This window comes from Gastrolobium bilobum, unplaced genomic scaffold (assembly GCF_033153095.1).
Source record: "Gastrolobium bilobum isolate Gb01-03AN ecotype WA unplaced genomic scaffold, APGP_CSIRO_Gbil_v1 utg56199, whole genome shotgun sequence".
NCBI classification, from domain to species: Eukaryota; Viridiplantae; Streptophyta; class Magnoliopsida; order Fabales; family Fabaceae; genus Gastrolobium; species Gastrolobium bilobum.
This window is the reverse complement of record NW_026895393.1, coordinates 112,687-140,210: the sequence shown is the minus strand read 5'-3', so window position 1 is coordinate 140,210 and position 27,524 is coordinate 112,687. Positions and strand designations below refer to the sequence as shown.

Genomic DNA, 27,524 nt, shown 5'->3' with positions numbered 1-27,524 from the left:
AAAAAAAAAATGTCAAAATTCCACTTGCACTGTCAAAGATTCCCCCCCCCCCCCCCCCCCCCCCTCTTCTTTAGGGAAATTTCAAATGGAAACATACCAGCAAATATTCTCCTCGGTATTCTGTATTGGATGGAGCATTATGTATATTCGTGAGAAAGAAAACTGAAGCACACATAGATTTTAGAGAAAAAAACAAAACCAAAACAGCACCACAAATTGGCCCACATTTGGGTAGTAAACACACAACAGAAGGTAAGTAAACCTATGTGGTGACATAGCAAGTCAGATTTTTTACCCGATGTTCCACAGCTTGCACCACGAATACGGAGATAACAAAAACAGTGGCCGTTCCACAGCTTCGACAACTTCTACTTGGGTTTATGAAAGCGTAAATCACCTGTCATTACAAAAAAAAAACCCACAAACCATATGCACCACTAAGACCAACATATACGATAGCCCCAAAACGAAATGATGAACTGGAATGGAATGCAAAATGGAAAGCTTGTCTTGTTAAAATATGGACATGGTTAACATGCAAAAATGCTCGACCGACTGGTACCATACAAGGTGCACATGCAAGCCTCATACAACGATGATAAGCAAGAAAATCGAAAACCAAAGCAACCTGCAAGCTTTGACGGAGGGAGCAGCTGCGTTAGGTTTTGGTACCAGATATTTGCGAACACAACTTCAACAATTATACAAAGCGGAGGATTAATCTCGTCCATAGTTGTTTATTTCTTACTTACCCGGGCAAGCTATTTTTCCAAGTAAATCATGGAGTTTGAATACTGGTATCCGTACTTCAGTTTGCACACGATACAGAAATCCGGGAGAAAAAAAATTGACGGGAAACTTTTTATTTTTTGGGCAATCAAAAGTGGGTTTCCTGTTTTTTCTATCATGCTTTCTGGGGACAGTTTAGTACATGGATTTTTTTTTTCAGATTCTTGAAAAATCGAAATTTTTAAAATTTTAAATTTTTATATATTATCGTAAACTGAATGTAAAAAGGGTTCGTTTGCTCTGTAGTTACTGCAGATAAGTTATCTGCAGTACGTCAATACGATGTCGTTTTGGGACGGAAATCATGGTGTTTTTGTAATTTTATTTTATTTTAGAGTTATACTAGTCTTTATATTTATAAATTTTTAAGATTTTAATACCAAAACGACGTCGTTTTGGGAATAAATGCAGATAATTTTTCTGCATTAACTGCGGAAACATTTTTCCCATGTAAAAATTATATTTTTGAAAATCGAAATTTACGGACAAATAAAAATTTCTCCTATACCAAACGCACCCTAGGATATTCATAAATAATCTGCGTACCAAACACTACATGAGTTGAGGTGTGTTTGGTACAAATTTTTGTTGAAGATACCTAAGTAAATAGAAGTGGTATTTTTATATATCCATGTTTGATAACAGGTTTTAAAAAACTTTGCTAGGCAAATTATTTACTTAGCATTTGCATTTTGTGTGTACAAAACACTGTTGAATAAGATCACCTACAAGGTAGTATTGGTTGATAGATGGAAAAATCCAAAAAGGACAGCAAGTAAGAAAAACAAAATGACCCTAATGTTGAGGAAAACTATTCGGCAAACTTAAAATCATATTTTCCCATCTTATTTTACTAAAGGGTTGTTGTGATAATTTAACCATATTTTTTCACCTATATTTATTTTACTTTTAACCAAACATAGACTTAGGAAACTAAAACCAATTTTTTTTTTTTTGTTATCAAAAAAAAAAAAAAACCAATTTTTTCGATAATATTTCGACATTCCAAACAATTTTTTTTTTTAATTTTTCTACCAAACTCAGTTTCCCAGCATATTCCTAGTAAGAGCCGGTTTGGATGATCTTTTAAAAAAATAACTTTTTATGCATTTTTTTTTAAAGTACTTCTTTTAAAAGATAAAATTATTTTACGTTTGGATGTATGATCTGAAAATCACTTTATCACGAAAAAGTTGTTTGGTTGTTAAAATAAAATAAAAAAGCACTTTTTAAATATAAAATTACAATAAAGGGAGATAAAATAGCATGATCATGGGATAAGAAGAGATAAAATAGGTATGATTGAATAAGGTTAAAATTGTATTTTAAAAATTTATATTATCCATTTTCCAGAAAAAAAAATGTTATATTTTTTTTTTTTTGGAGTTACCCAACCCTAATTACCTCTTTGAGGCGAGTTGGCTCCCTCCGGTATCCCCACAAGCTTCGACTCTTTGAGCCGGCTATGGGACTAATCCGGAGTGCGGGGGTCAGTGATGGCCAAAAGTTCAGCCCCCTCCCCAAGAATGCATTCAGCGGGAATCGAACACATGTCCAACCCCACTAACTCAGCGCCAAGGAACCAACTGAGCTGCACCTATTGGGTTAAAAAAAATGTTATCTTTTAATTTCAGCTTTTTTCAAAAGCAATCAACTACTGGCTAAAAAAAAGATAGGTTATTCTACCTGTCATTCTTTCTGCCTACCTTTGCCTCCAACACCGTTAGATCAGGATCTCAAGAAGAGAGAGAAAGATAAATGTTAGTTAAGATTCTGATCTAATGGTGTTGGAGGGTGGTAGGCAAAGATAGGTAGAATAAAATTTAACTCTGGTTTTAAATTTTGCTTTTTTAAAAATTTATTATTCAAACATCTAAAAAATCTCAAAAGGACTTTTATTTTTAAAAAAGCAACTATTTTAGAAATAAAAACTCATCCAAATAAATACTAATTATATTTTTCTCGCAAAAAAAAAATTTATCTTCTATTAAACGTCGTTCGAGAGTTTGTTATGAAGAGTTCGCACATAGAGACAAAAAAATAACATACAGAAATACCTTGAACTTGAGAAGATACGACTTACGAGGACAGCAATAGAGAAAGGTAATCTGAAGAACATGTAGCATTGTAAGGCTGGAATAATATTTATATCCGTGATTAAAAAATTTCAACAAAATTCATACTAACGAGGAATATATTAAATTTTTCAGATTTTTTGATTCTAAAAGTTTGTTTATTCTTTTTAAAAATCCTAATTGTATACCACCAAATTTGTATAGACTCTTGTGAATGGAAAGTATTTCGTGGCCAGCTCTTTATCTCTTTGTGCGCTGACCTGGGACGAGGAATTAGTCTTATGGCTATCGGCCGTGAGGATACCAGGATGTAATCCAAAAAAAAAAATTTGTATAGACTCTAAAAAAAAATTAATTATCTTGATCAAATACCACATTACTTTTTTATAATTTTTTAAATTGCTAATTGAATACCAATAAATTTTGTATTCAAAAAAAATCTTTTAAAATGTTAATCCAATATCCACTTTGAGTTCTTTCATTTAGTTTGTTTTAAATTGGAAGGAAAAAATGAAGCCAAATAATATTAGAGTTTAGAATTATAGAAAAATTACTGTTTAAAAGCCAAATCGAAGTCTCTATTTTTTTTTGAAAAAATCCGTATGTTATTCAAGTTTGTTAGCAAAGCTTGAATTATCAACGGCTCTTCATTCTTCGGAATCCAGTCCCATCCATCATTTTCGTTGCTGTATTTGTGTTCAAAAGCTTAAAGAAGGCATGTTTTCTCGGACTGTCAACTTTTTTAAATCTTGGATAATATCATAATTAATTGGAGAATTAACATAATTATTTTTAGACGCACAAGTATTAATAAAGATGATAATTACATAGTATAAATAACAAAAATAAGTGTTGCCAAAAAATATTACAAAAATATTTGTATCAACATTCAATTAACTAAAATTATCTTTATCACGAAAATAAAATAAAAATTATTTTTGTAGTTGGCCAAAAAAATTATGATTTTGACACACAATTAATTTTACTTTAAAATTATCAAACATGTTGGGCATAAATTTTAAATCATGTCTGCAGCCTCGTACGTGATTTTTGTAGGTTGCCAATGGATTTGAAACATGCTCATCAAATATAATTGCTAAAGGGAGAGCTGGAATAAAAGCTCGAAATATACACGATATAGATTGGTCATTGATAATTTCATTTCACATAAAGCCATGAACAAATACAAAAGGATAATTAAAAAACTTTAAAAAAAAAACTATATATCACGTAAAATAATAACAGTTTGAGCATTTACACTCTTCAAAGACTGACCACCATATCATAATCCGGAAAATATCTTTGGTACTGCCATTATACTGAGTACTGTGTACAACTCTTGTTTAACATAAAATTATAAATTACGTATTATGGGAAATACATAGGCATAATTTTTTTCACTCTCTCTTCAGGAAACATGTAAATACAGATGTTGTGTTTTTATTGGACGGATATAGATACTTCGGAAGTATATTAGAAATTTCATATAATCCGATCAGCTTATGGTTCGGTGGTTAACATTTCTCATTTAGTCATATGATCTGTTTTGGACAGGCCTTTAGGTCCAGCATTCTAGGCCGACCATTGGGCCCAATAATAGATGTTGAACTTCTGCACTTTTAAAGTGCGATAATTGTTTTCTTATCGCACACTTAATTTCCTTCTCCTATGCACGCACGCCTCACACACAGGTAATGGAACGCTATCTCACTGGGGGAGCCCACGAGACAAAATAGTTACATGTTTTTCACTGGGGGGACGCTATCTCCTAAGGCTCATGATTCTCATACTAGGGATCAGCTTCCCTTATAAATACTTCTCTTCTATGAAATACCGGGAACACCGATCAAAATACCATTTTTTATCAAGTTTTTTACTTAAATGTCACGCGAACAGTGTTATTTTTCAATATGCTATGTGGGCAAGTTCGCTAGGCACTGTAGCGAACTCAGTTTGCTGTCGTGTCACGTTTCTAGTGGATAACAAGTACCAAGTTAAAAAAAAATACCAAGTTCGCTACATTGGGTAGCGAACTTGGTTGAAATATGTATTTTAACCAAGTTCGCTACCCCGTGTAGCGAACTTGGTGTCCATTTAAAATGCGACACGTCAGCACTGAGTTCGCTATAGTGCCCAGCGAACTTGCCCACGTGACATATTGAGAAATAACACTGTTCGCGTGGCATTTAAGTAAAAAACTTGGTGAACAGTGGCATTTTGGTCATTGTTCCTGAAATACCGATTGATGCGTAAAACCAGCAAGTGTACCGATCGTACCAAGTAATAAAGAGTGAGTAGAGTATCATCTCTACGAGGATTAAGGCACCTAAGTTGTTATAACTATTCCTCTCTTGTTGGATTAATCAAAATAGGTTGAGAATGATTGTAGTTCATGAAACAAACTAAAACAATTAAAGTAAAAATGTAAATGATTCCAAAAGTGTTTTCAGAATGCAAGAACAAAAGATTAAGGATTGAGAAAATATTTGAGAAAATATTGTGGTAAGAGAAACAAACACATTTCTGATCCCCACCTTGCAACTTGGATTACGTTTACATTTACCTATTCAATTGATCGAACAATTCATCATCTTTCATACGATTAGTTAAGCCCTAATCCCTTAGTGATCTTAACCTTGTCAACTCTATTAGAATCCTAATCTCTTAGAAATCTCTTTTCGAGTTAACCCTTAGAATCAATGAACCTTTAACGTTCGCTGTTCATGTAGCCTATCCCTAGTGCGTACATGAACAGTTATCTTATTCTTTGTCAAGAATTAGAATTCCAACATCCCTATCAAAAACCCTAACCCTCGCAATCCTACTAGATTGATCAGTTCCAATAGAATTATAAAATGAAGAACAAGAAAAGATAAACTCAATTAAAATAGATAAATGTAAATTTCAACCAAGGTACAAGGGGTTCACATCAAGGGTTGTGACCCTTACCACAATGATAAAACTAGCCAGACATATTTATGTCTGACAAAATAACAATAAAATGAAGTAGCATTTAAAACCTAGAAGAGAAAAGGAAGTTGAAGATCTTCCGTCTTGATCGATCGAATCCTTGAATCTCCAAGGAAGCTCCACTCTCTTTGTTGTTTTTCTCTTCTTGATTCTCAAAAAGTCCTTTCTTCTTATGTTTCTGATCCTTTTATTAGATTTTGGGAAAATCTATTTTCACTTGCACTCCAATTGGGCCTTATTTTGGCTGATTCGCAGTAAAAATTAAATCGCCCACGCACTGGGCGCCAAGCCTGGCGCCCCAAACTTGGGAGAAACAGAAGCTGAGTCGAACACTGGTGCCCCGGGCGCCGCCTCCCGCGCGCAGTGCGCCGCCACCTGCGCACCGTGCACCGGGTTGGCGCGCCGTGCGCTGATACTCGCGCCTAGTGCGCCGCCGAAACAGAAGCTACCCAACGATTTGGTGCCTCGTGAGCCAGGTACCGCGCCTCGTGCGCCAATTTCTGCGCGTCGTGCGCCAGCGGGAAATTTGGTTTCTCTGATTTTGCTTCTTTTTTGCGGTGTTTCCTGCTATTTAAACATATAACTTGAGTGAGAGTATGATTGAGAAGGAATAATCAATATTTCTTGCATTTAAAGACTATTTTCACACATTTATGATTAATTCCTTGATTCTTTTAAGTTAGAAAACATCATATGCTAGACTCACATAGCAAACTTGGTTGAAATATGTATTTGAACCAAGTTCGCTACCCTGTGTAGCGAACTTGGTGTCCATTTAAAATGCGACATGTCAGCACTGAGTTCGCTATAGTGCCCAGCGAACTTGCCCACGTGGCATATTGAGAAATAACACTGTTCGCGTGGCATTTAAGTAAAAAACTTGGTGAACAGTGGCATTTTGGTCATTGTTCCTGAAATACCGATACTCCGAATTTTTTTTCCAACGTATCGGATACGTGTATCGGAAACATATTGTATCGTATCGAGTCTATCGACGGATTATTGGTCGTATCAAGAACGTATTTGGAACGTATCGAAAACGCCGTGTCGGAGTCGGTGCTTCATAGCTTCTCTTTATCATTGTATAGGCACATTCTACACACTACACACCATTGTTGTTACTCTACTACATTTCGACCTCAAAACCACTATGTTCTTCACCTTCCTTTGATTCTCAGTGTTCGCCTTAGATTTAAATGGTGACTCCATTCTTAAGCTTTAGTTCATACTATTGCTTCACTAGATAATTGTTATATTGATATATTGTCATATTGACCCCTAGAGAAAAACAAATCTAAGACCAAACACTTAAACAAATAATAATATAATGGTAGATTGAGAGCACTTGATTGAGAATAATTTCCTTTATCCGCTATTTTATTAGCCTTTCAATATAGTTTACTAGAAAGTTAAAATGATTTGATCTTGCCAACAAAGGTGGGCGAGTTCGCTAAGGGGTTGGTCCATACCTCACAATGGAGTGGGTTCAAACCCCGCTGGCCAATGTGAGGACTTTAACGGTAGGTGATATATAATCTCTTCCGAAAATCCTCAAAGAGTAGGGGATCTTTCCTGATCCTAGTAGGATACCGGTGTTCTAACCTCACTTAAACTTTTATTTACAAAAAATAAAAATGATTTGATCTTTATTATATAATTATCACAGAGCATAACGAAAAGCAAAAGCTTAGGGTTATGTGTAAGTGAGTTTCAAAGATAATTTAAATTTAAAATCATGAACTACCCGTAAGAGTTTAATTAAGTCAAACTATAGATCTTAAGAATAGGATAACCTTATTTTAAACTTGAGATAAGACCAATTTGAAATTTGAATTCAAAATACATACTTCAAATTTTAAATTAAGATCAACCCTTTGACTAATTTAAATTTTAAACTTGGGATAAGATCTTATTTAATCCTTATCAAATTCAAAATTTAAATTAGGCTGAAATTTGATTTCATCAAATATTTAGTCAATTCAAATTAAAATAATATTTGATCTCATCAAATTAGAATAGCCTTTTTTAGGCCCACTAGGAAGAGTAACTAATGTCTCCTAGCCCTAGCCCTTAGTTACCTAGTGCCTACATGGGCCCAAACCCATGTCTTCAAAACACATGTATTCATCATTCTTATTTGATCTCATCTCATAAGATCCACACTATGCAATATATATAGGTCCTGAATATATATACTTAAAAGTTAAAACCAAAGTAAAATTACACTTATAATTATATTTAATTTTTTAAATATATGTGACTTTAAAATATAAATAAAGCATAACTTATTATATTTAAGGGTTCGTTTTTTCTGCTGTGACTGCAGATAACTTATATGCATTAAGTCCAAAACGACGTCATTTTGAGGCAAAATTAAGGTGTTTTGTAATTTAATTTATTGCAGGGTTATATTAGTCTTTATCATTATAATTTTTTAATCTTTCAATCCAAAATGATGTCGTTTTAGGTGTGAATGCATATAACTTATCTGCAGTCACTGTAGAAATATTTTTCTGTATTTTTAAATATAAAAACATATTACATGTTCATATAATATGTTGACAGTTACAGTTGGGAAATTTGTCTCCGCCCATCCCGCCCACAAACATATTTTTTTTCTTCTTATATTTACTATCTATGAAGCCTGGCTTTGTGTGGCTAAGTGTTTGTTAAAATATTAAACGTAATAACTAAAATATTTGTCAACTCTTCATCTAATATATATGTCACAAATACAGACACTTTAGAAAGTCGATTCAGAGACAACTATAAAAAACATAGATATATAGTAATATAGATGCAACTATAAGAACTTTTTTTGTTGATAAATTTAAAAATATATTATATGCTGATATAAAACGCTGACAGTTAGAGATGGCAAAATGGGCTTGACCCGGAGGGCCGGCCCACTCCACCCGCCAACACTTTTTTTTTACTGTCTAACAAACTATGCTGATATAAAATATTGACAATTAGATATGGCAAAGGGCCGACCCATCCTGCCCGCCTGCCAACACGTTTTTTTTCTTCTTATATTTACTGTCTAACAAACTCATTTTTTTTTTTTGGTAATACATAGAGAAAATAAACTAGGCTAAAACAAAGCGAGGGAAAGCTACTCCCCTATAATCTTGAAGAAATCTATCTTTGCAACCTACAGGAGGTGTGTTAAAAAACTGAATATCCCAGTTTGCAGAAAAAGCATGCGTAGCTAACCAATCAGCTACACCATTCGCTTCTCTATAAGTATGAGAGACATAAACCTGCCAGCTTCTCCCCAATAATTCCTTGATACGTAAAATCAGTCCATGTAAAGGATGCATCTCAGTATTTTGATTGGAAAATAAATTAATTGCAATTGTAGAGTCACCTTCAAGCCACACCTTTCTATAACCACATTCCCAAGCTATTTGAAGACCCAAATAAGAACCCCAAATCTCAGCAGCAACCGATGAACTATGCCCCAAATTCTTTGAGAAACCAACTAACCAATCACCTCTACAATCTCTTATAACCCCTCCACATCCAGAATGTAGTCCACCTTGAGCACAAGAACCATCTGTATTAATCTTTATCCACCCTTCCAAAGGAAACTTCCAATTAATGAAAGTTTGAATCCTAGGTGATTGCAACCGAAGACCGCCTTGATTCAGCAGCAATTGAGCTTGGAAGTAATTATCTCTCAAAAGAAAAGCTGAACGAATAATGCTAGAAGGATCAGTCTCCAAATGCTTAAAAATCCATTCATTTCTTGCTTTCCAAATTAACCAGCACATAATACCAAAAAGAGTTGACCAATTCCCAGACACCTGCTCCATGTAATCAGTTGAGAGATTAAAATGTAGCCACTCACCCAGATCTTGTGCAAAGAAGGATTGCCACTTATGATGAGGAATCAGATGACACCATATTTCCCGAACCTTCCAACAATCTCTAACCACATGAATACAATCCTCGTGACCATAGATACACCGAGAACACAAACTATTATAAGAAAAGTGACGACACAAGCGTTGAGCATTAGTCAAAATGTTATTCCCCAACAGCAACCAAAGAAAAGTTTTAACTCTAGGTGGCCCATTCCAACCCCACACTTTGTCCCAGGAGCAAACTCTCAACCCTTGAATATACCGCTGTTGGAGACGTAAAGACTGGTCATTTAAAAATAAGTAAGCAGAACGTACCGTAAATCTACCATCAGCAGTCAAAGCCCATATCACACGGTCACTACCACCAAGAGGATGTGGAGGGTGAATATTTGCAATGCGCATGCAAACCTCAGGGGGAAGAAGATGAACAAATCTAGACCAATTCCAGGACCCTTCCTCCGTAACATACTGAAGAGTTGAGCAATCAATTTCCTCATCTGGGACAACCTGCAAGACAAAATTGATTAGAGGATCAAAGTGTGGCACCCTTTTATCCTTCCAGAATAACGTGGCATCTCCTGCACCAATTATAATACGAGATCCATGCACCACATTATGCCAAGAGTTACAAATAGCCCTCCAAAGAGGAGAAGAGTTGGTAGGAGTTGTAATATCCGGAATTAGATACTGAGGAACTCTATATTTATTCCTCAACAATCTAACCCACAAAGCATCTGGTTCCGTCATCAAAGCATGCCCAAGCTTCATAATGAAAGCTTTATTAAATTGTCTCATATTTCTAAATCCAAGACCACCGTCTGCCTTTGGTAAGCACACATTATGTGATAAGATCATTGGATTTACTGTTGTAAATATTTTAGAAACAAGCATCTAAACAAAATGAACAATTATATTATGATAAATGAAAGTCCATCTCTGATAAATATTAAAAGAAGTCGAGTCAAACTACGTAATTTTTGAATGACTATAGGACAAGCTAATACAATGACATTTGCATTTTATATCAAATGATCAAACAAGATGCATTTGCAAAGTTTGGTGGACCGGAAGTAATCACTAAGCCTACATGTATAGAACTTTATGCATGGAGTAGAGTTTCGTTTGAACTAATAAAAAAAATTAATTCTTATTGATTACTCAATTAATACTTAAGCAATTAAGCTAATGAATGGTCTTTTGAATTACCACATTCAACTTCAACTATGAAGTGTTTGTTAAAATATTAAACGTACTACTCAAATATTTGCCAACTCTATATGTACAAAAAGTTGGAGTTAGATACCTTATAGTGTTGGTTTAAATAAAATGTAGAGATATACTTTTACGATTTGCGTTAACTTTTAAGAGACAGATACCGATTTCTTTTTTCTCCGTGCATCACATGGGTAACCGACTAGTTATGACATAAAATCAGGCCAAAGTCTTAGCATGTAATTTTCTTTTTCCAAGTATTCTCACATAAACCAATAAAGGCAAAGTCAAGAAGAATTATAAGGCACTAAATATTTAGAAGAATGTACTGTCACAATAAATCTAACCTCTCACAGGCTTAAGGAGGTTGTTGGTAAGGGGCGGGAGGAGCCATCACTCACGTTGATAACTTCAAACATGTCCATTGATAAGTCTATGGAGCCTCTACCCCTTGGGAGAAAGACGGTCTCTTATAAGGATAAGGTGCTTTAACTAAATGGTGATAGAGGCGCAAAGGATGGCATTGATTTAGATTGGATGAAATCACAAAGAAAGAAGAGGCATATGACCTTCAAGAATTCCTTTCTGTGGATGGTGTTGAAGACCCTTTATGCCTAGTTTATAAGGTTTCAAAAAAATAACACAAAGCTGACTGTGTGCAATGGGAAAAAATGATTATCATCAAACTGTTGGGGAAGTGGATAGGAACAAGGTTCCTAATGCCACGTCTCCAAAAGATGTGGAACCTTCTTGGGACTTATGAGCTCATAGACCTTGACAATGGCTATCTTTTAATCAGATTCCATGAGGAAGAAGACTACAAGCATGTCCTTCAAGAGGGATCGTGGATAGTGGCTGACTATTATGTAGTGGTTCAACGTTGGAGACCCATATTCGACTCTTACGATGAATCTGTTAAGAAACTTGCAGTTTGGGTGAGAATATTGGGTCTCCCAATCGAACTCTAATCATCTAAGGAGAATTGGCAACTTGTTCGACAGAACCCTTAAAATAGACAAAGATTCTCTCAAAAAAGTGGAGGGCGTTGAAGGTTTACATTTGATCTGCTTCTCTTGTGGCTGCAATGGACACAAAAAAAAGCAATGCAGCTATTCTTCTCAGCCCCAACCCTAACCTGTTGGTATCAATGCACCTCTCTCAGATAGGAAGAGTAACTCAAGTAAAGAAACCAAGACGGTGAAGAAGGATGAAGATGCTTTTGGCACCTGGATGATCATTCAAAGACTAGTAAAGGGAAAACATCCCAGAGCTGTTCCAGTGAACCAAGCTGTTAACTCGGCAAGTAACTCACCTCCAACGAGTCACTCAGCCCCAACGGATGGGCACACCACCCAACCCATTGACCAGCCTAACACCCTCTCTGCAAAATAATCGAAAACTAATGACGTCCCTAAAATGGCTCAGGCACAAAAGGTAGCTTGTCTATCCCCTCAAAAAGTTCATCGTCCTTGTTAGCTAAAAATAAGGTTCAGCCTTTGCGTTTAGAAGTTAACTGCAAAAAGGGACCAGATGTGATAGGAAAGAATAAAATAGGCAATGGGAGGCTCATTGTCCCTCAGGTTCCCACAATTGTGTCTTGTCCTAATAAACACCATATTGTTCCCACGTCTGTGCATGCAGACGTTCATGAACCTGGGAGCTCTTGCACCATCTTTATAATTGCTAGAGAACAAGAAAAAGGGTGGGACACCCTGGCAATGCTTAATAGCGTTCCCTAATACCAATATGATTTGGCTTTTGAGCAGAACCTTGCTGTAGTGGGTGGGGTTCGAATCCACCATGACACTCTTTAAGAAGATTTCTTCTTCTCACTTTTTTGCTTTATGTTTCCTTATGAATGTCTGCACCTAGAACTACCGTGGGGAAAATAAAAAAAGGCTTCAGCCTTCTCAGCGGTGATCTTGCCAAGGATTACAACATCAAAGTGCTTGCTCTTTTGGAAACCCGTATTGGAGGGGTTAAAGCTACTCGCAGAATTAGTTTTTACAAACAAGATCCCATTGGCTACTCTGATAGATTTTGGATTCTTTGGAACCAAATAGACGTTGTCCACATCATAGACACTCATCATCAATTCATTCACTCCAAAATTTGTTGGAAACCCTTTGGCCATGAGGAAATCCTTACCTTTATTTATGGCATCCCTCGTCGTATAGAGTGCAGAATCCTTTGGGAGAAGCTCTCTTTCTAAAAGCATGGCATCACCGAGCTTTGGCTCTTAATGGGTGACTTCAACTCCTATCTCCGTTTGTTAGAAAAAAAGGAGGGGGTGCCCCTTGCCCTGGTAACATCCATGATTTCAGAGCTTGCTTGGAAGATTGTGACCTTATGGACTTGGGCCATAAAGGTCCCCTTTTCTCTTGGAAGAAGAAAAATTTGTTGGAAAGACTTGATCGGGTTGTAGCCAACCTTTCTTGGATTTCATCTTCCCCTGACAGGTTTATCCAACACCTTCCTTTCTTTAATTCGGACCACTGCCCTATTCTCCTCTATGGAGGTCCCAACGCTTCTAGCATGGATAATAAGAGACCTTTCAGGTTCCTTGCATCTTGGCTCACCTGCTCCTCCTTTGGTGACATTGTCAAAGGATGCAAGAATGGCTCCATTCCTTGGTGCAATGCTAGGAATCTCTTCGAAGACAAAGCTTCTGACTGGCATAGGAACAATTTCAAAGAGCATCTTAAGCGCAAGCATCGTTTTCATGCTCGCCTTCGTGGTATCGATAATGCCCTAGGCAATTCTCCTGATAGCCATTTGGAAAGCCTCCAAAAGGATCTTTGGGCGGAGCTCAATCATATTTATGTCCAGGAGGAGCTCATTTGGTTCCAGCGATTAAAATGTAACTGACTTGTCTTTGGTGACAGAAACACTCGTTTCTACCATGCTGCTACTATCATTCGCTGGAGACATAACAAGATTGACACTCTCCAAGATGATGATGGCATCTGGATGTCTGATCCTAGCGTTGTTTGTGATATGGCAGTGAACAACTTTGCAAACCTTTACACCAGGTATCCTTGTGACCTACCCTATTTCCCTTTATCTGGCTATTTCCCCAAAACCTACACCCCCTCTTTTGCTAGAATGGGCGCTTGTCCCTCAACTAAGGAAATTCGTGACATTTTCTTCAACATACAGCCCTATAAAGCGCCTGACATTGATGGCCTTCAAGCCTTATTCTTCCAAACTCAATGGGAAACGGTTAAAATTTCTGATTGCAACTTCATCCAAGATATTTTCCTCAACCAATCAAAGGTTAAGGATATCAACCAAACCTTCCTTTGCCTTATTCCCAAGGTTGCCAATCTTGACTCCATTAAAAAATCCAGACCCATAAGCCTTTGTAATGTCATTTACAAGGCTGTCACTAGGATCCTTGTGTTGGACAAGTGGCTTCAATACTCAAAAGGAGGGGGTGATTTGAGTTTTATAAAATCTTTTCGCAAAGTGCCTCATTTGATATTTTAAAAAGTGTTTCTTTAATTAAATGATTTAACAAGGAAAAGTCTAAGTGTAGGAGCAAGTGTGTCATCAATGAAACAAGCAAGCAAATAAATAAACACAATCTAAAAATGCAATTTCAAGACTAAAGTAAGGAGTTCAAGGTTAGAGAAATTGCAAACTAGATGTATCCTGGTTCGATCACCACCACCGTGACTTACGTTCAGATTGAAGCCGATCGATCAAACTTTTTCACTAGCTATCAAGCTTGAGGGTGCTTGACAAACCACAACAACCTTTCAAGACTTCGAGCTCTTGATGCCTTACATTTTTTCACTCCAAATTCTCTTAGGAATTTGGTGTCCTCTTAAGTGTAAAGGGTCCACTCCCCTAACTATTCAAGAAATCAAATGGAGGTATTTAATAATGGCTAAGTACTCTCAAAGTACATATTATACAAGTTGAAGAACTGTGTGTGTTGACACTTTCACAAGAATAAAGCTCAAAGAGTGTTTATGATCAAGATGAATGAGAATAACAAAATAATATGATTTATATCAAGAATAATGATAAGAAGTGTTGTCCAATCAATGGAACAGTGATTCCTATTTATAGAGGCCCCCAATGAGTGTTTTTTATTCAGCCATTTTGCAAACTAGCCATTTTATGGCCGTTATTTTTGTTTTCTACACAGTGGGTAATCGATTACCATGGGGTGGGTAATCGATTACCATGAAGGGTAATCGATTACCATTGCTAAGGTAATCGATTACCAACCTATCAAGAGGTTGGATTTCGCCCCAAAATTATTTTCTCATGTTCTAAGTCAGTTTCAATTACTTTTAATCATTTGATAAATCTTTAAAAAATAGATTTTCATGCTAGGAATGAATTTAAATATCAAATGATGATTTAATGCATGTGTTTAAAAAATGCTTTGAGCTTTGTTCATGCAAGAAATCAATTTCCCTTACAATTAATTCTAAGTCGTAAAATATATTACTTTGAGGGTGCTTGGACTTAGAGTCTTCTCTTGAAGCTTGTGTCTTGATCTTCTTTAAACTTTGTTCATTAACTTGATGGACTTGATAGATGTTGGTTGATTCTTTAAGCTTCTTTTTGATTGTTGCACTTTGAAGCGTTCTTTCTATGCTTGTTTGTTATCATCAAAATTCTTGAACCTTTATATTCTTTGCATTGAGTGCATTGGTTCCACACCTTGCTCTTTGCCTTAGACCTCATATGAACTCCCTCATCATGCCGAATCAATCTAGTTTCATCAGGGGTGGGCACAGCTCCGATAACATTATCATCGCCCAAGAAGTCATGCACTCTGAGATCGAAGAAGGGAATCAAAGTTTGGATGGCAATCAAAGTTGATCTTGAGAAGACTTTTGATAGAATTGATTGCAATTTTCTCCACCAAACGCCAACAGAAGGTGTTATTCCTCCTCATGCTGTTCGCCTCATCAGGGAATGTATTTCAACTTCTTCTATGAATGTCCTTTGGAACGGGCAACCAACCAAAGAGTTTTATCCTTCTAGAGGCACTAGGAAAGGTGACCCTTTATCACCTTACATCTTTGTCCTTTGCATCAAAAGATTAGCCCACTTAATCAATGAAGCCTCTAATCGCAAGGTTTGGAAATCGGTCATTCTTAAAAAAAATGCCCCCCTTAACCCATTTGTTTTTTTACAGATGATTTACTTTTGTTTGCTGAAGCTTCCTTGGAGCAAGCAAGATTGATAACCAAAATTCTGGATTTTTTTGCTGCTCTTATGGCCAAAAGATTAACAAAAATAAAACCAGAATCTTGTTCTCCAAAAACGCTCATCATGCCAGAGCTTTTGAAATCGCTCTTTCCTTGGGATTTTCCATAACTGCCGACTTGGGAAATTATCTTGGTATTCCTCTAATCCATGATCGATTGAGACCTGCAACCTTCTCTCATATTCTTGTCAGATTGGACAGCAAGTTAAGTCTTTGGAAGAGTTTCATCTTCTCTCTCTTGCTGGTCAAACCATTATCGCCTAAACGGTGCTCTCCAGCATCCCCCTTTACACGAAGCAATCCTGCCTCCTCCTTGCTCGCACTTGCCTTGATATTGAGAGGAAAATACGTGACTTTATTTGGGGCTCTTGTCAAGACAAAAGAAAGCTCCATGCGACTTCCTGAGATACTGTTTGCACCAAGAAGAGAGATGGGGGTCTGGGCCTCCGACCTATGAGACTTGCTAACCAGGCTTCCTTCATGAAACTAGGCCACACTCTTCTAACTCATCAAGATGCACTCTGGGTTCATGTTTTGAAAAGCAAATACCGCATATGGGGAATGACCTTCTCTCCCAACCTCGCCCAACTAGAAACTCTTCCCTGGTTTGGAAAGGGATTGTCAAATCTTGGCCCCATGTGATGGAGGGCTCTAGAATCCTTATTGGTGATGGTCGATCCACTAATTTTTGGAAGGATACCGCTGTGATTTACTGGCCTCCCTCCCATGCTACTGTTGACATCCCTTCCAGTGTTTGTTCTTGGACTGTTGACAAATTCATCAAGGACGATGGAAACTGGGACTGGGACACCATTAGAAATTAGAAGCTTTTTATTCCCGATTGCTTGTGAGAGAATTTCCAATACTCTCCCTCCTTGCCACGCCAATGGTTGTGACAGAGTTATCTGGACTCTTTCCAACGATGGTGCCTTCTCAACTAAGTCTGCTTATTGACCTCATCGTTGGTGGTCTTTCTCCCATCCACAATTCGAGTTTGCATTGTCTATAGAGCTGGAATGGCCCCCGACACATTAGATCCTTCCTTTGGCTTCTTAAAGGTAATAACCTCCTCACTAATTCTAGAAGAGTGCAACGGCATTTGTCTAGTTGCGCCCTTTGTCCCAGGTGCCACAATCAATCATCATGAAGATACCCTCCATGTTTTTCGTGACTGTCCCTGGAGCCATGAAGTTTGGGACGCTGTTCTTGGTCGTTCTTTGAAAGCCTCTTTTTTCCGCCTTCCCCTTGACACTTGGTTGGACATTGTTAGAGAATAGTATAAAACATTAAAAAGTCCTCACCCACACAAACTTAAGCTTTTGGGTTGAATTAGTTCTTTACATGGTATCAGAGCCTCGTGTCCCAGGTTCGATCCTCGCCGCCCCCCACTTTCTTTCAAGTGGAATTTCTTTGTTCGCACAGATAGGTGGGCATGTGCATTCTCCACCCTTCAAGCCCAGTGGGCTCTCGTGTGAGGGGGCGTGTTAGAAAATAGTATAAAACATTAAAAACCCTCATCCACAAACTTAAGCTTTTGGGTTAAATTGGTTCTTTACAGACATCAATCTCCAACATCCTGATTAACCTTTGTTGGACCAGCTTTGGAGCCTTCGGTTTGGTGTCATCTGCTGGAAAATGAGGGAAGCTAGAAACAAACTCATTTTTTATGGTATTAATTAGCACCCAAGTTATTGACCTTATCTACTTTGCCAATGGCTACGCCCTTAATTTTATAGATGCACAACGTCTCCTTTGCGCATCCGGTCTTGCCTCTCCCCAAAAATCTGTCAAGCTTATCAGTTGGATCCATCCTACAGACGGTTGGATTAAAGTCAGTGTGGATGGCTCTAGCACCAATGGTGGAACGAAATCTAGTTGTGGCAGGGTCCTTAGAGACGCTTCTGGCCGGTGGATCCCTGACTTCCATCGCAGTCTAGCTTTTGGGACCTCAATGAACGCCGAGCTGAGAGGATTCCTTATAGGCATCGAGGTCGCTTGGAAAGCTGACTACAGACGTGTTTGGTTCGAGGGAGACTCCCTTGTTGCGGTCAACTTTATCATTAACGGTTGCCAAGAGCATCACCCCTTGGCTCCTATTGATATCAGCAGACTCCTTGCTCAAGATTGGCAAACCCTTGTCATGCACACTAGGGTGTTAACGGGCCGGGTCGAGCCGAGCTTTGATCTTAACGGGCCAAGCCTGTATTTAAACGTGTTCGACTGGCCTTAGCCTGTTACCTGTTACGAATATAATATTGGCCTGTGGCCTGGTTTATTTACAAAAAATAAAAACCTGTGTGAAGCTTGTCTTAGCCTGTTAGCATGTTAAAGAATAAAAATAAGAGAACAGAATTCCACAAAAAATCAATTTCCAGAGAGAAACCTTAGCTTCCAATTTGCAGCAATAATTTACAAAGTCTACAATAAATAAAAAAAATTAAAGTGAGAGAAGGTAGATAACAGGTTATATTATCTTAGCCCATTATAAAAAAAGTGCCAACAAAAAAAAATTAAAAAATAAAAATAAATAAATTGACACAAACGAGCAGTGCACAGTGGAACGAATGAGTTTTTGTGGGTTTGTTTGTGTGAAGGAGGATGAAGGATAATATAGAACAACACTAGTAATTCCATAAATATACATAAATTCAATATATATCCAAATAGCATAATATAGAACAAAATCATTCAAAAAGTCTGTTAAACAAATAAAATGGAGTGAAATAAATTGATGAGAGAGAGTTATTACAAGTAGTATAAAAAGTATAAATAAATATTTATATACTAGGCTAGCCTGGGAGGCTTTAAGGTCGAGCTTCTGAATTAGAGTCTGAGACTTTTTTATTAAACGAGCTTTTATACAAGTCCAAGCTTGGTTCCAACACGAGCTTTTATTAAACGAGCTCAGACCTTTACGAGTCGAGCCAAAGGCCCCTGGTTCGTTTACCACCTTTAACGCTGGCTCGTTTACCACCTCTAACGCACACCCTCGTGAGGGAAACATAGTCGCTTATTCCCACAATTGTAATGACTGGGAACTCCACATTTTACATGTTCCACCTTCGGATTGTAGGGCTCTCCTTGATAGGGACTCCATGGGCACCTGTTGCCCTAGATTCGACTCTGGCTAGTTTGTCTTAATTTTTCCTTGTCTTCAAAAAAGAAAAAAGAAAAAAAAAGCACTTAAGCAGTCATAATAAAATCTCAAATAACGAATACCGTAAATGCTGAAAATGGAGGTAAGTAATTCAATCGACAATATTTACAGTTTTACATTATCAGTTCCTCAAGTTGTACTACGATTTTCAAGTTTGCAATAAGCAAAATTAAGTTGACACAAAAATTATACCTCGTCCAACCACCAGGAAAAAAAGCATAGAAAGAAGTAATAGGTATCCATCAATATTTCTCTCTTCTTGTAATAATATCAAGATTGTTACGAAGTCATCAATAATAATAAATACATAAATAATTAAATATTGTACTTCTTATAAAAGGCAGATAAGACAGATGCTTGTTAATATCTTGATTAATTTGAACTGCTTAAAAAAACAGATATTAAATAAATGAATAAAATTGGATTAATAAATAAGATAAATATAAAATTTACAAAAGGGAAGAAATCTTTTAACTTCAGTATAAGACATAAAATTCTTATTCCCCATCTCAATGGTTGATTTCCACTCATCTAACAATTGTTATTTATTTGAAATTAATTATTAATTAATTGATAAAACTCAATAAACTATAACCGTTAAATGGACAAAAATCAACAGTTAAAATGAAAGATAAATCTTCTAAATCTTACACCGGAATGAAAAAATATCTCCTCTATATAGAATATTCATTAAAAAAAATGGAGAAAACTTCAAAAACTCTCCTGAAAGTTTACTCAAAATCATTTACCCCCTTCCCAAAATTTTTAATCATGTACACCCTTATTTAAAATTTATTTATCAATTACTCCCCTAACTTGATTTTCCATCCAAAATTAAAATTAACAGAATTAACTTTTTTAAAATACCAAAACTATCCTTAAAACAAAAAAAAGAAAAATTAACCCTTGCACCAATGTACCTTACTGTTGGCAAGAGATAGTCATTGAGGAATGGAGTCCTAATCGTTCAGACGCTCCACTTCCCCTACTTCCGATTAGCCGGTGAATACTTACAGAATTCAGGTTTTGAAATAAAAAGATTTAGACTGGTAAATCGTTGTATTTAAGTTATTTATATTCTCTCTGAGTTTTTTGGGATATGAGAAAGGAGAGGGTGGGAAAAAAAGGATTTTTTGATTTGGAAAATGTTTATGTAATCTAGATTTGCAATCTTGAAACTGAAAGTTCATTTTTTTTTTTTTTTAAAAAAAATCTTCCAATTATTTGTTTATCGAATCCGTGGAGTATTTGTTCTTTTTGTCAATGAATTGGGCTGCACGTATATAATTATTAACATTCTCTCAACCTTCCAAGCTATGCTTATACAAATGGTATGGCAATTTTATTCTTCCCATCACATGAAGATTACGTCTTTGTATGACGAACATGTAATGCTAGAAAAATTTATTCTTCCAGTGTAGTGTAAAACCACCTATATTTCATTGTCAAGAAAAAAAGCATATTCTTGCACGGCTCTATAAATAAGCAAATGAATATATGGATAAATTTTTTGGAATAGCAAACAAGAAAGGAAATTGAAATATTTAATCAGTGAAGTATTTAATCTTAAGATTCCTCCTATATGCAGTAAACATCAAATAATGGGGCCATGTAGATTGAAATCTTACAATTCTGTTTACTTTTCTGCAACGAAAGTGAATATTTTCTATGTCTGAAGACCAAAACCACAAAGCTCGCAAAGGGCTCAGAGCTTATTGTGATCGGCATCTCAACCATGCAGTCAAGGTGGTTAGGCTCGCAGCGGCGGCTCCATCCTCAATGACTATCTCTTGCCAGCATTATGATTCAGGGGTTAATTCTTTTTTTTAAGGATAGTTTTGGTATTTTTTTTTTAAATTAACTCTGTTAACCTTAATTTTGAATGAAAATCAAGTTAGGGGAGGTGAGTGATAAAAAAAACTTAAGTAGGAGTATAAATGATTAAAAATTTCGAGGAAGGGGATAAGTGATTCTTACAAAACTTTCAGGGAAATTTCTGAAATTTTCCCAAAAAAAAATTATGAACTCACAAGATTACTCGTATTGTTGATGATCATTTAATGCAAAATATAAACTTTAAGACAATTCACATGACTTAACTGTAATATGAATTTCTTGCATGAAGGAGACAAGGAATTTGAATGAACGAATTCTTTCTCCTACGTGAATTGCTTCTATATATAGATTTCTAACAAATTCCAAGCACATTCCTGGTATTTCCGCCGGTAATACAAGTAGTATAGTAGGCTCACCATTAGGCATTACTCTTCCTAATAGCTTCCACAAAGGTGTCAAAAAGAATAATCTCTTTATATTTTTCAACTACAAGGGATTAATTTTAGACATAATTTCCAAGCTTGTTATGGTAGTAAGGTAATATTCAAATGTACTAGATCTTTAAAACTAATACCCACCTCCTTCCTGTTCATGGTCAGGTTTACCCAACTTTAAAATCAAAGACAGAATGCTTGTCTTTGTCTGACCTCTTTCACCAAAATCTGATGCATGGGCACATAGGGAGAAACAAAACATCTATGGGAATCCAAAATTATTCATGGCATATGCTAGAATGGCTATGTTTCCATAAATCAGCAACATCTCATAAAACAATTCAATCAAATAAATACCTAGACAAAATCAATGATCAATACCATCAATGATCATGATATAAGAATTTAGGAACAATATCAGAATTTTGCAATTGTCAAACAATTAAAAAACTAGGGTTGCATTTGGCCCATACTTTTTGAGAGCTTATTATCCACTTGTGTTGAATTCCCCAACCTAAATTAGATGCACAAGGGGCAAAAATTAACTTAAAACATGGAAAGGTAATGTCTATCAAAATCCTATAATTAAAAGAATGTAGGTAAAATAACCAATATTGTCAAAGCCTAATAAACTAGATCATGTACTACCAACTCAATCCAAAATTAAATAAATTCAAAAGACTACCAAAAAAAACTCCTTGAAACCCTTTTGACTGACTCAAAAGTCAATAATCCCGCAAAAAGAAAACAAGATCCCGATTAAATCTGGAGCTACACAAGGCCCAGAAGCAATAAAAGCTCATTTAGCCCAGAAAAAATGGCCCACATGTTATGCAATAAACATCTCTACCACTACAACTGAGATTATTTCACTCATTCAATGACAATGAGCCAAGCTGATCACCAACTTCAGAACCTGATGCGGCTTCACGAAGGACTTGCATTGCCTCAGACACCTTTATCTTCAAATCTTCGGGAGATTCAATCAGATGAATTACCTCTGACTGATCCATTTCCAGCAACATTCCTGTCACCTTTGCTGTTTGATGGCTTGGTGTAAGACGGTCCACAAGCGGATATAGATGTTCACCCAGCATCTGTTAGTTTGAACCCCGACATATACAAAGAAAGTTACATTATTTCCCATACCATGATTATTATAAATTTTTAATAGTCATGAAACTGGTAATTACAAATTAAATTATCTGCATATAGAATTGCAACCTAAACAACAGACTCACATACATATGACAATACAAACTTTTACATACCAGATGCTGATTTTCTGGGGTAGCAGAAGCCAAGGCAGAAGCAAGTGTGTTGGACAATGCACCAGGACCCTGATTATCAATCGGAGTTGCAGCAACTCCTGTGCCGTCAAAGGGAAATGGCATCATAGGACCTGCTAGACCTTGGGGAACTATTGATGGATCCATTCCATTTCGACCATTCCCAATATATCTATACCCTTGGTTGGAGTTACGATGTAGCATCTGGTTTTAAAATTTGAAGTTTTCAACTGTGATAATATAACTAGGAATATTATGAATAAAAAAAAATTGCAGCTTATATTTAAGGAATAATTACATGGTTCTGCTGCACTTGTTGCATGTTTCCAACTCGTCGAACATTCATCCTCTGCCCAGACTGACCCTGTCTCTGAAGATGGTATGGCATAATGAAATTTGGAGCAACACCGGGTCGCATACCTGGCATGAGTTGCTGCTGGAAACCATATCCTACTGGCTGAGGTGGCATGAGACCAGGTGTACCTTGACCAAAATACATTTGTTGAGGGGCAAGTCTTGGTGCCCCAGGATGATATCCAGGAATTCCTACAGGCAGAGGTGCAATTCCACCCGGTGTTTGCATTTGAGAAAACTGAGCCTGCAGAAAAGCAAATATGTGACACTCTCAATTGAGTTTATGGAAAATATATGAATATAAAGTAAACTCATCTAAATTAATTTAGGCTAGAAAACTAGAAAAATGAAAGTAAGCAAGTTTTTGGATGAATATAAAATGACAAACTTCTACCCACAAGGAGTATTTGGAAAGGAAATGCAAAAATAGCAGATTCAAATATTCCATGTCTAATTCAATTTTACAAAAAAAAAAAAAAGAAGAAGAAGAAATAGATATAATGAGACGCTATAAGTACCATGTATATAAATAAGAAATAAGAAATGAATGTTTCAATCCACCCACTTAACCTTAAGCTACAAATGCTTATGAAGGAAGTAGTCTGGATTTAAATAACTGGTTTATCCCTGATTCAATATGAAGAATGATTTAAATCATATATGAACAATGGGATAAAAGACGAGCATCACCTGCAACTGAGCCTTTCTCTCTTCTTTGCGCTGGGCCACAGCAACATACAGACGCTTCGGTCCAATCATCTTTCCATTCATTTCCCTCAACTGAACAAAATATAATACAAAGATCAAGCATCCAATAAAAAAGGGATATATTTAACTCAGGCAAGCCTTTTGGAAAAAAAAAGGCTAATGACTTACAGCTTTACTTGCTTCCTCAGGAGTAGAAAAGGCAACAAAACCAGAACCCTTGCTATGGCCATGTGAATCAAGCATCACCTGAAGAATCATAAAACTGCAATATATTACTTTGGCTTACTCAAACAATAATGATGAAATGAAGTCAGTCATAACACAAATGGATGTTTTGGGTGCACACAATCATGGACAGTTCACCCACTTGCCCATGCACAAAAACACAAGAAGAGTAGAGAGACAAAATATACAAGGAGAAATTTTGATGTACCTTGCAAGATGTTATTGTTCCAAAATCAGAAAATAGCTCCTTTAATTTTTCATCATTAATGCTATCATCAAGGTTTTTCAGGTATAAATTAGCACCTTGTAATTTTTCATATCTGCTTATTCTTTCCTGTTCAAATTTAGCTTTCAATTCTGCCTCTCTTTCAACTTTTCTCTGAGCCCTCCCAACAAATAAAACATTTTCAGCATTGATCATTGTTCCGTTTAACTTCTCAACTGCAGCAGCTGCTGAGTCTGGACTTTGGAAATTCACAAAACCAAAACATCTAGATTTCCCATTCATGTCTTTCATGACCACGGAACTAGTTATTGTACCACAGGGGCTAAAGAGCTGCCCAAGGTCCTCATCAGTATAAGTTTCAGAGAAGTTTTTCACATACACATTAGTGAACTTTGGTGATCCATTTACTAGAGCCCTTTCCTGGCGTGGAACAAAGAGTCCAACATAGACCTTTTTATCATTGATCAACATGCCATTCAACTTTTTGATGGCATTCTGTGCAGACTCATCATTGTCAAATTGTACAAAACCATACCCTTTTGATTGACCACTACCATCAACAGCTACCTTACAAGAAAGTACAGTTCCAAAGGCAGCAAAAGTGTCATTCAATGCCTTGTTATCTATTAATGTGTCCAGGTTCTTGATGAACACATTTCCATATCCACTTTTCCGAAGGCTAGGATCTCGATGAGAATACATAATACGAATGGGTTTTCCATTCAGAGGAGTGAAGTTCAGATGTTCCATAGCGTTAGCCGCTGCAACATAAATGCCAAAATCAGAGAGGCAATGATAGGACCAATAATGCATTTTCATATTAAATCAACAAATTGAACAAATTTTCCATTCTGTAAGATGAATGCATTAAGATCTCCTACAAACTACCCAAGCCCTCACCTCATCCCTAGTGGCTTACTTAAATTATTAATAAATATAAATATAACAATGGTGGAGTGAACAACTTTTTCCACCTGAATGTAATTCAAGCATTGTATACTATAAAACTATGAAGAGATGCCCCCAGAACCCAAGTGGCAAAGATTAGGCTAAAATGGTACACCATAGAGCTGTAAGAAAATAGTACAAAAAAATATGAAAAACTTAAGTCATTCTGAAAATCATGAGTGAATCCAACAAAGCACTTAATAATAATAATCATAATAATAATAATAATAATAATAATAATAATATTGTGGGGCAAAAAAAGGAGAACACATTACAGGCATACGCATTATATTTGAATAAAAAGAGACAGATAGAGAAATACCCAACAATTCCTCCCAACCAACCAATAAAACCAAAATTCACAAAAATTATTATATTGCAAATGAATCAGCCCAGCATAACTCAAATAATATTTTTTTTAACAAAATATTAAATAAAAATATATTCATTCAACATAAAAACACCAAACCTGAAGGCCAGACAGAAGACGACTTCATCAATCGTGAGATCAAACCACTAATCTCAATAGACAAATTTCACCAAATAATCAAATGCAGAACTCAAAATAAACAAAAAAACAAAAACAAAAACAAAATAATACTCAATTACTCAACTGACAATTAAAAAAAAAAATGAGTTTTAAGTGATGATGAATGATGATATTACAAACCATCGTGAGCATTGGAAAAGTTGACATAAGCGTAACCAAGAGAGGATCGCCTTGTCTGATCCCTGCAAACCCTAATAGAAACCACCTGAGCCACCTGGTTGAATAGATCATAGAGCTGTCCCTCATTCACATTCCCCTCAAGATCACCAACGTACAGAGATGAATTCAAAAATTGACCCCCGGCCACTGTCGTCTCTGTCGCCGCCGCAGGAACCGCCGCTGCCATTTGCTTTCCCAACAAGAAAACTAATAGGAAGACAAAAAAAAAAGTGAAATGAAAGAAAAATAAAAACTGAGGATACGAAGAAAACAGAGCAGTGTTGTTGTTAGGGTTTTTCTTTCTTCGGAAATTGGAAATCGGGGATTTTATTTTATTTTATTTTATATTTTATAATTTTGGGAATTTTTTTGCTTCCCCTCTTTGGTGTCTCCGAATAGAGAACACAACAACACAAGGAGGTTGCGTGAACTGGGGCAGCCAACGTAGGGTTTGTATATAAGGAAAAGTTTAAATAACCCTTTCTCTTATTATTTATACTCTCTCTTTTTTTATCATTTGTATGTTTATGTTTTTTTCATCTAAATTCATCTTTACAATATGTCTATTTTACTCAATTTATAAAAATACATTTCACTTGTCTTATTTAATAAATTTTCTTAAGCTAAAAAATATTTTAAAATTAAAGTTAAAAAACTTATAAAATAAAATTAAAAGTTAGTTAGTAATTATATAAAGATATTATGATGAATTTGAAGAAGCAAATATAAAATAATATATTATTATGATAAATTATTAGAATAAGGAATAAAAATTATAAATATAAATTTACCATAAATATGAAGACTCCAAAATGCTGACATATAACTTAAAATAAACTTCTCCCCAGAGCTTTTAGTTTTTAGAAAAAAAATTCATTACAATTTTTTTTTTATACTAAGAACTTTTATAAAATTATGTTTGATTAAGTTTTTGCTTTTAAGAAAGAAAAGAAGCTAAAAATAAGACATGACAAACGAGTACGTATTCATTATCATTTTAATATACATCTTTCAAAATGTGACATAAAATAATCTCTTACAAGTTAATCCATGTATTTAGTGGTACATGAAACTCTTGTTTGGTAAATGAATATATTCCACATTTTTTTTAGGAAAAGTTCATATACCTCATGTGGTTTTACTCTTTTATCACTTACATTACTCTATTTTTTTTCTTATCAATTACCCCCGATGGTTTTATTCCATCCAAGTCTACTTTTAACACCGTTGGTGTAAGAACCCGCACCGTTAATTAAGGTATTTAATTAATTAATCATGCAAAAATAGGAAATGATTCCATAATTGACCCTAATAATTATTTAAGAGGCTTAATAATCATAATAAGTGGGTTAGAATGCTGAAAGTCGCTTTTCGGAAGAAAAGTGCAGATATCGGTTCTGCTAGTCGGTATAAATGCGTACCGAAAAAGTATCCCGAAAAATTAAAGTAAGTGCATGATAATTACTAGAATAATATGTAGGACTTGTAAA

General features: G+C 35.8%; 1 protein-coding gene across 2 annotated transcripts; it reads right to left on the bottom strand.

Moving 5' to 3' along the window:
- Positions 1-22,064: 22,064 nt before the first annotated feature.
- On the bottom strand, positions 22,065-26,445 carry LOC133308922 (polyadenylate-binding protein 3-like). Of its 2 annotated transcripts, none has more exons than XM_061509659.1 (7): positions 25,996-26,445; positions 24,360-25,138; positions 24,095-24,172; positions 23,909-23,998; positions 23,163-23,462; positions 22,847-23,068; positions 22,065-22,672 (listed from the first exon to the last, which is right to left on the bottom strand). In XM_061509659.1, exons 1-7 carry the CDS (start codon positions 26,219-26,221, stop codon positions 22,445-22,447), a joined length of 1,923 nt encoding a protein of 640 aa, XP_061365643.1. In that variant the 5' UTR covers positions 26,222-26,445; the 3' UTR covers positions 22,065-22,444. The 2 variants fall into 2 exon arrangements, with proteins under 2 accessions (XP_061365643.1, XP_061365647.1); XM_061509663.1 differs by lacking the exon at positions 25,996-26,445 and adding an exon at positions 25,795-25,963.
- Between the last annotated feature and the right edge of the window lie 1,079 nt (positions 26,446-27,524).

Excerpts from the sequence above, each read along its gene's own strand:
- LOC133308922 (XM_061509659.1), bottom strand. The coding sequence starts at position 26,221 with ATGGCAGCGGCGGTTCCTGCGGCGGCGACAGAGACGACAGTGGCCGGG. Across the intron at positions 24,173-24,359 it reads GAACAATAACATCTTGCAAG|GTGATGCTTGATTCACATGG; the intron begins GTACATCAAAAT and ends ATGATTCTTCAG. Across the intron at positions 23,463-23,908 it reads AGAGAAAGGCTCAGTTGCAG|GCTCAGTTTTCTCAAATGCA; the intron begins GTGATGCTCGTC and ends GCTTTTCTGCAG.